The 14,646-nt window shown below is 57.2% G+C and overlaps 1 protein-coding gene across 1 annotated transcript; it reads right to left on the bottom strand.

Annotated features, from left to right (window-relative positions):
* AQP8 (aquaporin 8) lies at positions 1-9,126 on the bottom strand. The gene is made up of 5 exons (XM_016222674.2): positions 8,885-9,126; positions 5,633-5,759; positions 2,758-2,972; positions 1,213-1,347; positions 1-49 (listed from the first exon to the last, which is right to left on the bottom strand). The coding sequence occupies exons 1-5, from the start codon at positions 9,124-9,126 to the stop codon at positions 1-3; spliced, it is 768 nt and encodes a 255-aa protein (XP_016078160.2).
* Between the last annotated feature and the right edge of the window lie 5,520 nt (positions 9,127-14,646).

Below are 14,646 nucleotides of genomic sequence, written 5' to 3'. Positions count from 1 at the left end.
TCAGCGGCCCCTCAGGCTGAGGCGAGTTTTCCCATCTCCAATGAAGAACCTGCAATAAGGATGGCCCAGTGAGGTCTCTGGGGAGAGTCACCCAGCCCCTCGTCAACATCTCCAGGCCCAGAGTCCTGCAGACATGCCTTCCTGAGCCTCCCAGCCTCAATTGCTACCCCCCTTGAGGGGAAGGAGAGAGTCTCTGTTTGGTTCCCAGCCCTTTTCCTGAAGATGCTCGCCTCTGCCTCCTGAAAGCAGTGGACAGAATAATCAGGGATGCTTTGCACTAACCGTGGTTAAGGCAGGACTGCAGAGAGGGTGATGCAAGGCGTCTGGTCAGCCCTGCCCAGCACCCGACCCTCCCAGACAGCAGGGGGGAGCCCCACATGTGCCAATCCAGACCCTAATTTCCACACAACCTGGGGCAGCAAAAAGAGGTCCCTACGGTCCCAGAGGCTCCCAAGAAGGGAGAGGTTTCCCTCTGATAGCACCCACCTTATTGCCCATTGCACAGCTCCATGGAGCACTGTCCACACTGTACGTTACGGGAATGACTTCCCTGATGGGCATGCTCTGGGGGCACCATTTATGTGGTTTTATGTGAGCAGGTCCCCCTGGAGTTGGGCAACCCTGTGCAGGGAACGACTCTCCTCCAGCTCTCAGACCTCACCCCAAGCCCAGGATTAGGCTCCTGCTCCAGACACAGCCAGTAGGAGTGCCTGACCCCATGGTTACAGTGAGTGATTCGGAGGCAGGTCGGACCCAGGTCAGGCCAGTCCACACCCATGAACATCAGACCCAAGACCAGCCGCAGCTGTTGTTCGTGTTCTCTGCACCTGCTGAGCATCTCTGCCTCTATGGAAGTCTCTCTAAGCAAGAGAAACACTGAGCCCTGAAACACTGGGCGCCTGCCTGAACCAGTACTACCCCTGAACTTTTCAATTAGGTAGCCACTGAACTCTCCTTTATGACACAGGCTGTGTCGAGATGGATTTCTGTAATTATGTAGCCAATGAGCTCTCCTTTATGGCACAGGCGGTCTTGAGATGGGTTTCTGTCACTTGCAATCAAAGGTCCCAGAGTCATAATATTTCCCTCTGAAGAAGGCTTCCTCTTCTTTTCTACAAACTCAAGTGAGATCTTAGTCCTCTCGCCCTGGACACTGTGGGGCTACCACCAGGTGCCCAGCAGCTGGGCAGTGCGCCTGTGCCACACTCCTACCTGACGAGCACTCCGACAAGCAGGCTGGCCAGCAGCGGGCCCAGCCAGTAGATCCAGTGGAAGGCCCAGTGGTTGGCCACCACAGCTGGTCCGAAGGCACGGGCAGGATTCATGCAGGCTCCCGACACAGCGCCCCTGCAAACATGCAGCCACACCAGTCACCGGGATCCCAGCCAGGCCCCAGCTCACCTCAAGTTCCTTTTCCAACTAGGTTTATGTCACACATCTCCCCAAAACCATCTCTATCCTGGGGTCCCAGAGGGTTCCAACAAAGACACAGCTAAAGAGGCTTTTAGCTGGGAATTGAAAGGCTCCTCCTCCCTGGCATGCAGTCTGCCACCACCCACGCCCCACTAGGAGAAGGTCCACCAGGAGTCCCTTTTCAGTGTCGGCAGGACGTCGGCAGGAAGGGAAAGAAGGGGAGCCGGGTGCTCTCCAAAGTGGATAAGGCCACGTCAAGCAGTTGTCAATCATGTGAAGTCTGGAGTCAAGCAGACCTAGATCCAAAACCCAGCCCAGCTATTTCTAGCTGGGTGACCGCTGTCTAACCTCTCTCTGCTTCAGTTGAGGTGAAAGTGCCTATCTCATGGGTTGTCAGGAGCCAATGAGAAAACACATGTACAGCCCATGTCTCACATATAATTCATGCACAGGTGTTTGGTCTAGTTGACCCAGCATCTCCTACAAGGGGACTGTGGCCCAGGAGCACCTCTCTAGTTCTGGTGTTTAAATCTTTGTCCCACTCAAGCTGGGGTCCTGCAGACCTCACCTCCTGTCCAGTGGCCATGAATCAATAGGCCTGTAAGTGAACCAGGGGCCACTAGGGGGCAGCAAAGCAACAGCCTCGCACACAAGTTCACCAGCTCCTGCCCTGGCCCCTCCCAAGGGTGACCCGAGGTTGGAGCCCAGGAAACTGTGTCCAGGAGAAAGGAAAGAACTGGGCGCTAGGGAGGGGCTCCCTCATCCTCTTTAGCAGGAGATTTGGGCTCTTGTCCCAGATCTGCCACTTAATTTGCTGCTGCCCAGTGACCCTCAGTAAGTCACTTGTGTCCTGTCTGAGCCTCAGTTTGCTCTTACATAACATGAGAGAAATAGCATCTCATCCGACCTTGTCTCCTGAATCCCTTCCCAAGCCTACCAAGGGGCTCAACACAAATGAGCCGATGGCACGTGAGTCAAGCTAAAACCTGGCTGCCCACTGGCTGGACAAACAACCTACAGAAATGTTTTGCTGAAACTACAAAAATAATTTCCCATAAAGTCCAGTTTTCTGACTTCCTTGGAATGAAATTAGAAGAAGGTTCCTTCAGGGCCTCACTCCCACAAAACAGTAATTTCCCACATGTGGTACCTCCAAAGATACCACAGTCCCCACCACTCCCTGTTGTCTGCCTAATGCCAGGCCACGTCCCCCATTTGCATTACCTTCCTGGCCCCTATTGGCAAGTGAGTCTGTGCCTCCGGTAAGCTTTGCAGGCCCGACCTCCAGAGCTGAGCCTCAGCCCAGGGCCAGGCACTGTAGGCCCCCAGCCCAGGCGCACTCACCCCGCCAGGATGTCTACGGTGACGGAGAAGCCAATGGAGAAAGGGGCCAGAGGGCCCTGCGTCTTCTCGTTGACGGCGCCCATGCAGACGGCCAGTGCCAGCAGCGTGGTCAGGATGACCTCTGCCAGCACTGCCCCTGCCACCTGCTCCGGCTCCTGAACTGTCACAAAGGCTGCCCCAGACGCATTCCAGAACCTGTCCTCAGGACTCACCGCCTGCAGAGAGAAGCCACTCAGCCCCACAGGGGTGAAGAGATGGCCAGGAGCCGAGGAGAGTGGGCCCCAAAACACATGCTGCAACCTTAGCGAAGGGTTACAGTCAGACGGGCCGGGCCCACATCCAGCTCCTCCAGTCCCCACCATGTGGCAGTGTGTGGGCCTCGTTTTGCTCATCTGTAAAATGGGGATTCTCAGAAGTGGCTCCAGTGAGACTGAAGCTTATGTAACTTAGCTGACCCTCTTTGAGAAAAAGAATACAAAAATACCGTATTTTCACAAACTTGGCAAACACACATGACCAGGTCAGCGCATTGCTAACCCACTAAGGTCCCTTCGAGGGGGCAAAGAGAGCCCCGAGGCGTGAGTCCTGCTGGTTCCCTCGGAAATCCGCCTCAGGGCATCGCCGCAGCAGGAGGGGAGGCGGCGGAGCAGACGCGGTTCTGGGCCCTGGGCCCAAACCTGGGCCCTGCCGCTCACCTCTCCTCCCAACTTGGGCAAGTTACCGACTCCTCTGGGCCTGCTTCCTCAGTCGCAAAACGGGGGGACTCTGGGCTCCGCGCCCGGGGAGTGGGCGCGCTGAGGACTGACGGTGGCTTCTTGGGATGTTGTTGGGAAATGATGTGCAGGGAGCTGAGCAGGGAGGGCGAGCTCAGTGATGCAGCCGCCCTGCCCCTGTCTCCACCACGCGCGACGTGTCTGCAGGGGCCCAGCGGCAGGGCGTCCGGGCACCGCTTTCCATCAGGGATCCGAGGAAGACACGCGGGAACAGGGGGCATGGGGGGGCCAGGGCAGGGGAGGCAGCAAAATGGACTAGAGACCAAAGTCTGCAATGGGCCAGAGCTCAGAGCCATGTCCAAACCCAGCCGGGCTAACTGGGTGGCCTCCCCCACCCTCCCCACTCACCCACCCAGGCCAAGCAAGGCCGACACCTGGTTAGACTGACACTTAGGGGACAGGGAGAGGAGGGAGGGGGGAGGGGGGAGGGAGGGGGGAGGGAGGGAGGAAAGGAGGGAGGGAAGAGGGAGGGGGGAGGGGGGGACGGAGGGAGGAAAGGAGGGAGGGGGAGGGGGGACGGAGGGAGGAAAGGAGGGAGGGGGAGGGGGGACGGAGGGAGGAAAGGAGGGAGGGGGGAGGGGGGACGGAGGGAGGAAAGGAGGGAGGGGGAGGGGGGACGGAGGGAGGAAAGGAGGGAGGGGGGAGGGGGGACGGAGGGAGGAAAGGAGGGAGGGGGGAGGGGGGACGGAGGGAGGAAAGGAGGGAGGGGGGAGGGAGGGGGGAGGGAGGAAAGGAGGGAGGGGGAGGGGGGACGGAGGGAGGAAAGGAGGGAGGGGGAGGGGGGACGGAGGGAGGAAAGGAGGGAGGGGGGAGGGAGGGGGGAGGGAGGAAAGGAGGGAGGGGGAGGGGGGACGGAGGGAGGAAAGGAGGGAGGGGGAGGGGGGACGGAGGGAGGAAAGGAGGGAGGGGGGAGGGGGGACGGAGGGAGGAAAGGAGGGAGGGGGAGGGGGGACGGAGGGAGGAAAGGAGGGAGGGGGGAGGGGGGACGGAGGGAGGAAAGGAGGGAGGGGGAGGGGGGACGGAGGGAGGAAAGGAGGGAGGGGGAGGGGGGACGGAGGGAGGAAAGGAGGGAGGGGGAGGGGGGACGGAGGGAGGAAAGGAGGGAGGGGGAGGGGGGACGGAGGGAGGAAAGGAGGGAGGGGGGAGGGGGGACGGAGGGAGGAAAGGAGGGAGGGGGGAGGGGGGACGGAGGGAGGAAAGGAGGGAGGGGGAGGGGGGACGGAGGGAGGAAAGGAGGGAGGGGGGAGGGGGGACGGAGGGAGGAAAGGAGGGAGGGGGGGAGGGAGGGAGGGGGAGGGGGGAGGGAGGGGGAGGGAAGAGGGAGGGAGGGGGAGGGAAGGAGGAGGGGGAAGGGAGGGAGGGAGGGGGAGGGGGAGGGAAGGAGGAGGGGGAGGGGGGAGGGGGGGACGGAGGGAGGAAAGGAGGGAGGGGGGAGGAAGGGAGGGGGAGGGGGGAGGGAGGGGGAGGGAAGAGGGAGGGAGGGGGAGGGAAGGAGGAGGGGGAAGGGAGGGAGGGAGGAGGAGGGGGAGGGAAGGAGGAGGGGGGAGGGGGGAGGGGGGAGGGAGGGAAGGCAGGCATTCGCCATGGCCTTATGTATGGAGCTGTAAAAGTCCTGCCTCCGAAAGAAGAGCTAGACTTCTGTTGGGATGGGGGGAATCCCACGCAACCTGAAGGTGAAGTCCCACCCAAGGCGGAGAGCTCAGTTTAGGGGCCAAGCTGGGGAGCACAGGAGAAGTGAGGCCCGGGGTTTTTGGAGAATCAGCTGTAGCCCCAGGCAGGGCTTAGGAAGGGTTTGTGGAATAATGGGCCAGTGAATGAGCGAACAGGAGGGGAAACATTAGAGCCAGCAAAGCCAGAACAGCCTCGGGAGGGAAAACCTCTAGTCCTGAATTCTGCTTCCTGGCTGTCCTGGTTTGTCCAGACGCGGAGGGAACAAGGTGGGTTTGGAGTGAACCAAAGGCCCCGTGAGTGTCCCCCTCCTAAGTAGGGAAGGCCCACCCAGTCCCACTGGAGAGAACAGGAGTTGGACAGTCCCACTCCCCAGCCCCCAGCAGCCCCACAGAGCAGAAGCCACCAGCCTAGCCCCCTTGGGGGTCACTCACCTTGGCCAGCACGGCCCCAATCACCCCCCCGCACAGCTGGGAGATCCAGTAGGGAAGGAGCATGGTCAGGTTGAGGCCTCCGATCAGCATGGCAGCCAGGGACACCGCAGGGTTAAAGTGTCCACCACTGTCACCCACAAAAGCAGAAGGCAGTCTTGAGGGCAAGGTTCAGGCTGGGGAAGGTGTCCCCACCAGCCCCCGCTGGCCCTGCGCTAGGCAGTCAAGGGCCCAGTCCAAGGAGAATCAGCCACGGAATCGCGACCATTCTTCCTGAGGTGAGCGGTGGGCCAGGGCCTGGGGGAGCCCAGAGGGAGCACAGCCCAGCTCCTGGACGCCCCAGGATGCCCAGAGGAAGAACCTCGGGAAACCACCTCTCAGCTCCTCCGGACTCTGCCCCACCTCCACCCCCCACTCAGAACCCCTCCCAGCTCTTCAGAGACGACTGGGGCCACGGCCAGAATGAGACCCCAGACTCCAAATCCGTAGCCAGGGGAGGCGTCCCTGGCCTCCCCCTGTGAGTAACCAGGCCCTGAGCACACACTCCTCACTGGTTAAACTGCTCAACCAACACTAACCCTATTTTCCTTTGTTTTGGCTTTTTATGGCCGTACAGTGGACGAAGAGCATCACACTAGTTTCAGGCGTGAATGTAATGACTCGGTGTTTGCATGTATTCTTGCCAGTGGCCTGCTCAGCAAGTCCAGTTCGCACTCGCACCACACCTGGCTGCAGAGCTCTCCTGTGATGAGCCCTGTGAAGATCTACGCTCTCGGCGGCGACCAAGTGTGCGAGACAGTGTTACGCACTCTGCTCACATCCGTGGGCACGTCGCATCCCAGAGCTGACTGCTTTTATCACTGGAAGCTCGTACCCATTTCTCCCGCCCCAACCCCCTGCGCTGGCAACCGCCGATCTGTTCTGTGTGTCTGTGAGCTTGGAAACCCCTACTCTTGTTCTGAAAGTGGCGTAGTGTCGAAGACAGAGCAGAGAGCAGGGGTTCGGGTTGGAGATGGCACCGAGGATCGGGAGCGAGGTTGGAAGTTCACGACTGGGTTTGGGATGCGGACCTGGAGTTTGGGATGTGAGCGGAGGGGAGGTAGACAAAATCAAACCTAGGGTCAAAGGGCAGGTTCAGGTTGGCTGGCCCCCCACTGGTTGTGGGTAAAGAGCCTCCATTTTCCCCAAGATGCTCAGTAGCTAGGCCTCAGAGCCCGAAGCCCCAATTCTGTACCTGCACCAGCCTCCCATCTGGTCTCACTGTCCTCAGAGGTGGCCTGTTAAATTCCTCCAGTGCATGGAGAGGAATGGACACCCCCTTAGGGGGAAAAGTGACCCCAAGCTCCCCCATGGCACACAGGAGCCAAACTGCCCCCAGATGTTAAGAGCCCACCAACTGTCCTGGTGCCAGGAGACACAAGGCATTGAGCTGAGACTGAGCAGAGGACCTTGTCCAGCATGCTAGTGTCTCGGGCCCACATCTGCCTCACCTGGCCCAGATCTGGAAGCCCCAGCTGAAGCTCAGACTCAAGTGGGCAGAGGTGGCCAGGCCTGCGTTGCCTCAGTTCAGGTCCATTACCAAGGTCAGCCGGGGCTCCCTTACACCATAGAGATGAAGTGGGGCGTGGTGGAGGCCCTCTGCGGGAGACCGCAGGGTTAGAGCCTCTCTGCGGCCATCGGCCTCCCCTCCGCCATCTCACTTGGCCCAACAGGGAGAGAAGCTTACTCAGAGCACAGCTCAACCAGGCCCCCACACATGTTCCCAGGACTAACTTCACACTCATTAACGATAAAACAATCAAGACACTTTCTGGGTTTACTCACTCGTTATTTGCTCAACAAATATTCATTGAACACCTACTATGTGCCAGGTGTAGTGTTGGGTGTTTTACATACCTTATCTTGGATCCACTGAGCACAGTCAGTGCCTGGGCCACAGTGGGTGCTGAATAAATATTTGTTAAAAGCAAATGATTGAATAAAAGACTGGCATTTTAGAGAGGCAGTCTCCGGCAGTGCATAAAATATGGTCTCCCCAGCCAGCGGCATGGACTCAAATCCCAGCTCTGCCACTGAATAGCTGTGTGACTACTGGCCAGTTACGACCTTTCTGTGCCTCAATGATCCCTACATCATAAGACTGTTGCAAAGATGGAATGAGTCAATACATGCGCACAAACTATATCACATACGTGCTTACATACTGTGTCACATACACAGTTAGCACTCAGCAAACACCAGATATCACTATTGTCCCATTTATGTCACTGCACGGAGGTTCCACTACTTGCCCCGTCCACCCAGCTAAGATGTGACCAAGGTTGACTGCATTCGACCCCAGACCCGCGGGAACAGATCACATGCTGTTCATGCCACGGACAGCCTCGGGGACATTTGAAAGAAATGTCAAAGTTCTTTTGCATCTGTTCTTCTGGGAAACAGTATTTTCATTTCTTTATTCTGATCCATCTCCTGAATGAGGTTCAATGCAAGCAGCCCTGTCCTCCATCACCCCGCCAGGAGCCCCATTCAAGGCGCTTGTCAGTATGGCTGGTTCTCCTGGAAGCCCTCGGGCTTCCCCACAGGGCTCCTGTCCAGATGGGCGCTGTGCAAGAGGGGCCTCCCCCACCCCTCCCTGGTCACCCCTTGATGGGCCGGGACCACTCAGGTTCATGGGTGCCCCCTACAACATGGGTGCTTTCCCCGGGAAACCTCGAGGCTGGAGCAGAGCCCACTCTAACACCAACACAGCGCAGCGACCAGTGGAGGCAGCCCCGCTGTCGCTTCATCCCCTGCCCCCAGGCTCCCGCGTGGGGCGCTGGAGCCGGGCAGTTCAGCCTGTCTCCTGGCTCTGCCCTCTGCCGCTTAGGAGCCACGTAACCCTGGGCAAGGTAGGCTGTTCCCTGTCACAGCTGGAGACGGGGTAATGAGAGAACCCCCGCACGGCTGTTGGGGTTACACGCGTTCATCTCTGCAGTGGCTAGAACAGCGCTTGGCACACGGTTAGCATCATAGTATGCGTGTTAGCATGTGAAAAAAATAATTTTAAACTAACGCTCTGGTTCCCATTTTCTAGGGTGGGAGGTCAGGGTTGGAAGAGTGACTTGCCCAAGGTCACAGAGCCCGTAGGCTGGGGCCTGGATGTGAACCGGGCAGCCTGGGTCCCCAGCCCACGCTGCTGTGCACGTGCTCCGGGAATCCCGAGAGTGTGCGCAGGGCTCCCTCCGACAGCTCGGCTCCCAGGCCCCGGCTCACCTGAGGTTGCCCAGCGTGGCCACGAGGAGCCCCAGGGCCAGCCCGTGGGCCAGCGCCGGCTGCAGCAGCCCGGCTCCCGGCCCGTTCTCGATGACAGACAGGCACCCGATGAAGGTGAAGAGGGCAGAGCCCAGCAGTTCCACCAGGCAGGGCTGCCCCCGCCGCTCACAGGACAGCCCGGGCCAGCGGCCGCCCGCGCTCGGCTCCTTGCCCTTGCCGCTGCCAGGTTCAAGGTCGCCCATAGGTGCGGCAGCCTACAGAGGGGAGAGGAGAGAGGATGCGGAAGGAAGGGCAGCCCAGGAGGAATCCCCCGCCTCCAGCTCTGAGCTAATCCTCAGGACGTCTGGAAGGGCCGGGCGGGCGGGCGGGTGGGCGAGGCTCCCGTCCCCACGGACGCTGCGGCTGGGAACCCGCACCTGCTCTCCTGGACACTCTTATCTCCGGACTGGAGCTGCTGCTCCCAGCACAGCCTCTGCCCTTTAAAAGGGTGCCCAGAACGCAGTAAAGCTGGGTGGGAGGTGGCCCTGAGGCCCAGGAAAGGAAACATTTTTCTTTTTAATCTCAACTGGGCAGGGCAAGGGGTGGTTTAGGATTGCTGAGCTTGCGTCCTGCCAAGCAAGGGGGAAGGCGCCAGCTTAGCTGCGTCATCTAGAAGCCTCCAGGCCTTCCCAGCCAGAGAGGGAGGGCCCAGTTCCCCACGGTCACAGTCAGGGTCCAAAGCAGACCTGCACGTGTAAGTGGACATGAGGACTGCCCCATGGGTTGGGACCACACATGGAAGGTGACAGCCAACTCATCTTCAGGAGTTTTTCCACCGATTCCCACAGACATCTCATACATGAGGCCCGACACCTTCACTCACTCATCCCAATCGCCTGATCCAGGACCAAGTTGTTGACGATGACTGTCCACTGACAGGCCACAGAGGCAGTTTGGCCAGTGGAGAAGCTGTGGGTGTTAGAAACAGGCTGCCAGGGTTTCAGCCCCACCTCTGAGCACTGACTTACCCTCTCCACACTTCAGTTTTCTCCTCTGTGACTTGCGGATGATGGTGACACTGGGTCGCCGTGAGGTTACTGAGTTAACAGGTATATGTAAGGTGCTTCCAAAGGTGCCAGACACTTAATAAGCACAGTGCAGTGTCTACAATGTATGGCCTGTGTCTATGTGTGATTGATAGGTATTGAGCGCTTTCTACGTGCCAGGAACCAGCTACGTGCCTTGTATGTATTATCTCATTTAAAGCCCACAACCACCCTAGGAGGTAGGTACTCTTATTACAGCCATTTTACAGATGGGCAAGTGGAGGTTCAAGAAGATTAAGTTTCTCAAGATCACACAGCTTTTGTGATTGCAAAGCATGTGGCTAAATCACAGTAGGACAAATACTGTGTGATTCCCCTTACACGAGGCAGCAAGAGCAGTCACATTCAGAGAGACAGAGCCTGGAGTGGTGGCTGTCAGGGCTGAGGGAGGGGGTAGGATGGAGAGTGAGTGTTCAATGGGCAGAGTGTCAGGTGGGGAAGGTGAAAGGTTCTGGGGATGGTTAGAGGGGTGGATGGGTGGGTGGGTGGGTGGGTGGGTGGATGGATGGATGGATGGATGGATGGATGGATGGATGGATGGATGGATGGATGGATGGATGGTTAGAAGGGTGGGTGGGTGGATGGATGGATGGATGGATGGATGGATGGATGGATGGATGGATGGATGAATGGATGGTTAGAAGGGTGGGTGGGTGGGTGGATGGATGGATGGATGGATGGATGGATGGATGGATGGATGGATGGATGGATGGATGGATGGTTAGAGGGGTGGGTGGATGGATGGATGGATGGGTGGATGGATGGATGGATGGATGGATGGATGGATGGATGGATGGATGGATGGATGGATGGATGGTTAGAGGGGTGGGTGGATGGATGGATGGATGGATGGATGGATGGATGGATGGATGGATGGATGGATGGATGGATGGATAGATGGTTAGAGGGGTGGGTGGATGGATGGAAAGAAGGAAGGAGAGATGGGTTTCCTTATTCATCCATTCAACCAATATTTAAACGCCTATGTGAAGTGTTCACTAAGCCACGTAGAAGGGCACAGCGAACATGACAGCAGAGGTTCTGCTCAGTGCTCATAGCATCTCGGAGTTTGTATGTGCAGACGGAGAGACTGTGCCCGGATGGGAGGATTTTACTGACTGTTCCACCCTTTACTGACTACTCACTACTTACCTGACACAGTGCTAATCACCCTCCATGTATTCACAACAGCCCAACGAGGTTTGTCTTCATTACTTCTCACCCCATCTCAAGATGATAAAAACAAGGTACAAAGAATCTATCAAAATTCATGTAGATAAAAAAGTATCTGCCTCGGCACAGAAGTGGGTACATCCAAACAGGGTGGACAGTTTGCTGATGGCCCTTCTTGGCCAGAGGCCCAGAGTGCAGCGCCTCTGTGGGATGCCAGCCTATGTGGGAAGGTGCAGGCTGCCCTCCTGCAGGTCATCTGAACCCCGTTCCCTCCTCCACACCCACAGCACAATGCACAGGATGTGTCTTGTACCCTTCCTCCGTGTCCCTGCAAACTGTAACATAAGGTATCTGCCTCATTCTTGCCCAAATCCTGCCAAGTGCTGCTTCTGGAATATTTCTCTCCTGTTCTCACCCAGGCCGTAGTCAGTTCTTGCTTAGGCTCTTGAAGAAAATCATTCATTATACGCCCTCCAGGTGCTAGGCCCTGCGCTGGACACTTCTCACACATGTTCCCGATACTCACAGCAAACATTTTCCTGTCATTCACCTGCTGCTCCCCCACTTCACAGACAGGCATTCCCGGGGGCATTACTAGAATAAACCTTCATCTGCTCTCCCTGCCTCACTGCGTCCGAACCCAGTCCTTTGACCCAGGGAGCAAGCAGGGCACAGGTTGGCTCTTGGGTCCAGGCTTGGTGATCAGATGTCTCCACCTTTGCCCGCTGTCTGCTCTCCCTGCTTCAGTTTCCTCTTCTATAAAAAACGGGCCCATGGTGGTGCCCACCCCCACAGGGTTGTCGTGTGGGTGAAATGAGCAGTGTGCTTAGCACAATGCCGCGATCAGAGCAGATGCCCAATAAAGCGTAGCTACTAATATAGTTTGTATTGGTCAGAGTAGGCTAATCTGTGTAACAAATAACCCAGCATTTCAGTGGCTCAATATAATCAAAAAGGACTCATTGTTCAAATAGTGGCCCACAGCAGGTTCTTTACCAGGTGGTGACTCCGGGATCCAGGCCACTTCCCTCTTGGAGACCCACCTTCTAGGTCCTCAGATCTCCAGCCAGCACATGGGGAGAGAGAGAATGCGGGGCTCTGTGCAGGGGGTTTCACGGGTGAGGCCTAGCAATGGCCAGTGTCACTCTCGCCAGTGTTTGATTGGTGAGAATTCAGTCACACGGCTCCACCTGACCACAGAAGCGTCTGGGAAATGGAGTCTGGCTGTGCCACATACACTGGAAAAGAACGGGTTTTGTGAGCACGGAGCCCTTTCTGCCCCACAGCAGGTCTTGTTCCCCAGGCTGTCAGTCTAACCATGCCCTTGGCTGACTCGGAGCCTTTCAGCGCCTCCCGGGCAAAGCCAGGCTCCCTCAGCCAGCACCACCCAGGCTGGTCTCCTGCCTGTGACCCTGAACAACCTGTCAGGGGAGCCATGTGCCCTCGCCCCTCTCTGCCCACGCCATGTGGTCCCTTGTTTTTGGAGTTCTCTTGCCCTCTTGGTCAACTTCTCCTCGTTCAAATCTCAGACCAGGTATCTGTCCTCCCTGACCCCTGGGCCTGCTGGGTGCCAGTCCTCTAGAGCACGATTTTCAACCTTTTCATCTCATGGCACATAAACTAATTACTATAATTCTGTGCCATGCCTAAAATATATTTTTTGCCAATCTGACAAAAATTGGTATAATTTTGATTCATTCACACCAGGCAGCTACTGTGTTGGCTGTTGTCATTTTTTTATTTGACAGTCTCAGGGGAAAGAGGTCAGTGCCCCTGACTAAACACTCAGATACCGCATGTTTTAAACGTTCTTGTGGCGCACCAGTGTTCCGTGGCACACCGGTTGAAAATCACTGCTCTAGACTTGCCTCTCCCTCCCTAGAGCCAGGGCTGGACTCAGTAGCTCCGAAACCAGTGGCTCTCCAGGGAAAAAACTGAATGTCATTCAGGCCAAACAGGATAGTTCCACAACATAAGAAGTTTTCCATGGCGTGATGCCTCCCTCCGTAGGCAAACCCCAAAATTATTAAAATAATCGGTAGGCTAGGGATATAACGTCTTCCTAAGAAATTATTTGACTGGCAAACTTTCCAGTCCTCGCCCCAGGTCCAGCCGGCACGACCAGGGCTGTAATTTGTATGGCTGTGCAGATGGAAACAGTGCAAGACGTCTCTGCATCTGCGGGCACCTACGTGCCCTCCACCAGCGGGCCGCACTCTGCCGGGCACACTGCCCTTCCCTCCTTCCTCGAATGGATGGCTGCGCTGTCGAGCAGGAACGGGACTCTGGTGCCATGGCCTTGAGACCATGAGGTGCAACTTACCAGAAGGTGGGTCATTGGTGACATCACCCTGCCACCAGACTACCCCCAAGAGCAACTTCTTGTCAAATCAGCCTGCACGTCCCAGATTGGGCTCCAGGGCACCCCGGAGAGCCACGGTGAGCTCGGAGAGGGGCTGTGGGATATTTTAAATCTTCAAGGGAAGGATAGCGATGGTCGGTATCTGTCAGACACCACGCGAATTACTGGCTCAAAGTAATTCACAGTTTTCATAGCAAGGAGCCCTGCATTCCTTTCAGTGAGCATCATATCTCTGCACAGCTGGTCTCGGGGTAACCCGTGGAAATGAATGCAGACGGGAAAGTGAGGTTCGCTCCCAGCAGCTGCGCAGGCCCCAAGGCACCCCCACCCCCACGGTAAGTAACTGTAGTGCTCAAGAACTCGATTAAATCGCATTATTTAATGATAGATATTTAAGAAGGAAATAAAAATATAAATAAAAACTTATTCTTTTCAATATATGTGTGTCTTTTTCAAACGGCTACTAAGTTGTTAAGACATAAGTACTAAGATTCCTGGCGCTGGCTTCTGAGTAAACAGCACTAGGCATTCTTTGGCCAGGAACATCGGGAACCAAGGACGTGTGGGGGCCCTGGGTGAGCGCCGCCTGCCCGCTGAGGCCTGCGCCCAGGTTTCTATCTTCGCAGCAGAGGCTTCGGGCTGATAGGCCCCCGCCCCCGGGCCCAGAGATACCGGGCTTCCTCCTGACAGTTTCTCCTGAATGTGGCCACTGTTTGCAACACAGATGCTGAGCTGTGCTCCTGGACAATCACGAACAGCACAGAACCTCTCCCTTGTTTCTGAAATGTGGCTTCATTCCCACCTAAAGGGCCCCGTGGTCGTGTCCAGCGATGCTACCTGGGACTCGGGAAACTGAGTGGCTGAAGATGCGGCTGGCTTCCACCTGTCTGTCTGCCCAGATCTCAGGTTTGGTCTGACCGTGAGCACCTTCCTCCCTCTTAGAAGCCAGCAGCCCCGCCACCCCCAGCAGTGCCAGGTCAGATGCCGATGTCCGGTCACTGGTCCGGGCATCACCCTGCTTGGCTAGTTCAGGTCTCACCCACTGAGCCTCAGCCCCAGGGCCGCCTGCGGCCGTCGGCGCGGGAGTAACAAGGCTCCCTGCGCGGGACAGTCGTAAACACCAGCACAGTCCACAGGGGACC

The sequence above is a fragment of the Miniopterus natalensis genome, chromosome 3 (assembly GCF_054644295.1).
Source record: "Miniopterus natalensis isolate mMinNat1 chromosome 3, mMinNat1.hap1, whole genome shotgun sequence".
Lineage (NCBI taxonomy): Eukaryota > Metazoa > Chordata > Mammalia > Chiroptera > Miniopteridae > Miniopterus > Miniopterus natalensis.
Note: the sequence above shows the minus strand (reverse complement) of the source record. Positions and strands in the feature narration are given on the sequence as shown.

Coding starts and splice junctions, on each gene's coding strand:
- AQP8 (XM_016222674.2), bottom strand. CDS start 9,126: ATGGGCGACCTTGAACCTGGCAGCGGCAAGGGCAAGGAGCCGAGCGCG. Junction 2,973..5,632: donor TTGGGGCCGTGCTGGCCAAG/GTGAGTGACCCC, acceptor TTCTCTCTGCAG/GCGGTGAGTCCTGAGGACAG. Junction 50..1,212: donor CTTGTCGGAGTGCTCGTCAG/GTAGGAGTGTGG, acceptor TCCTTATTGCAG/GTTCTTCATTGGAGATGGGA.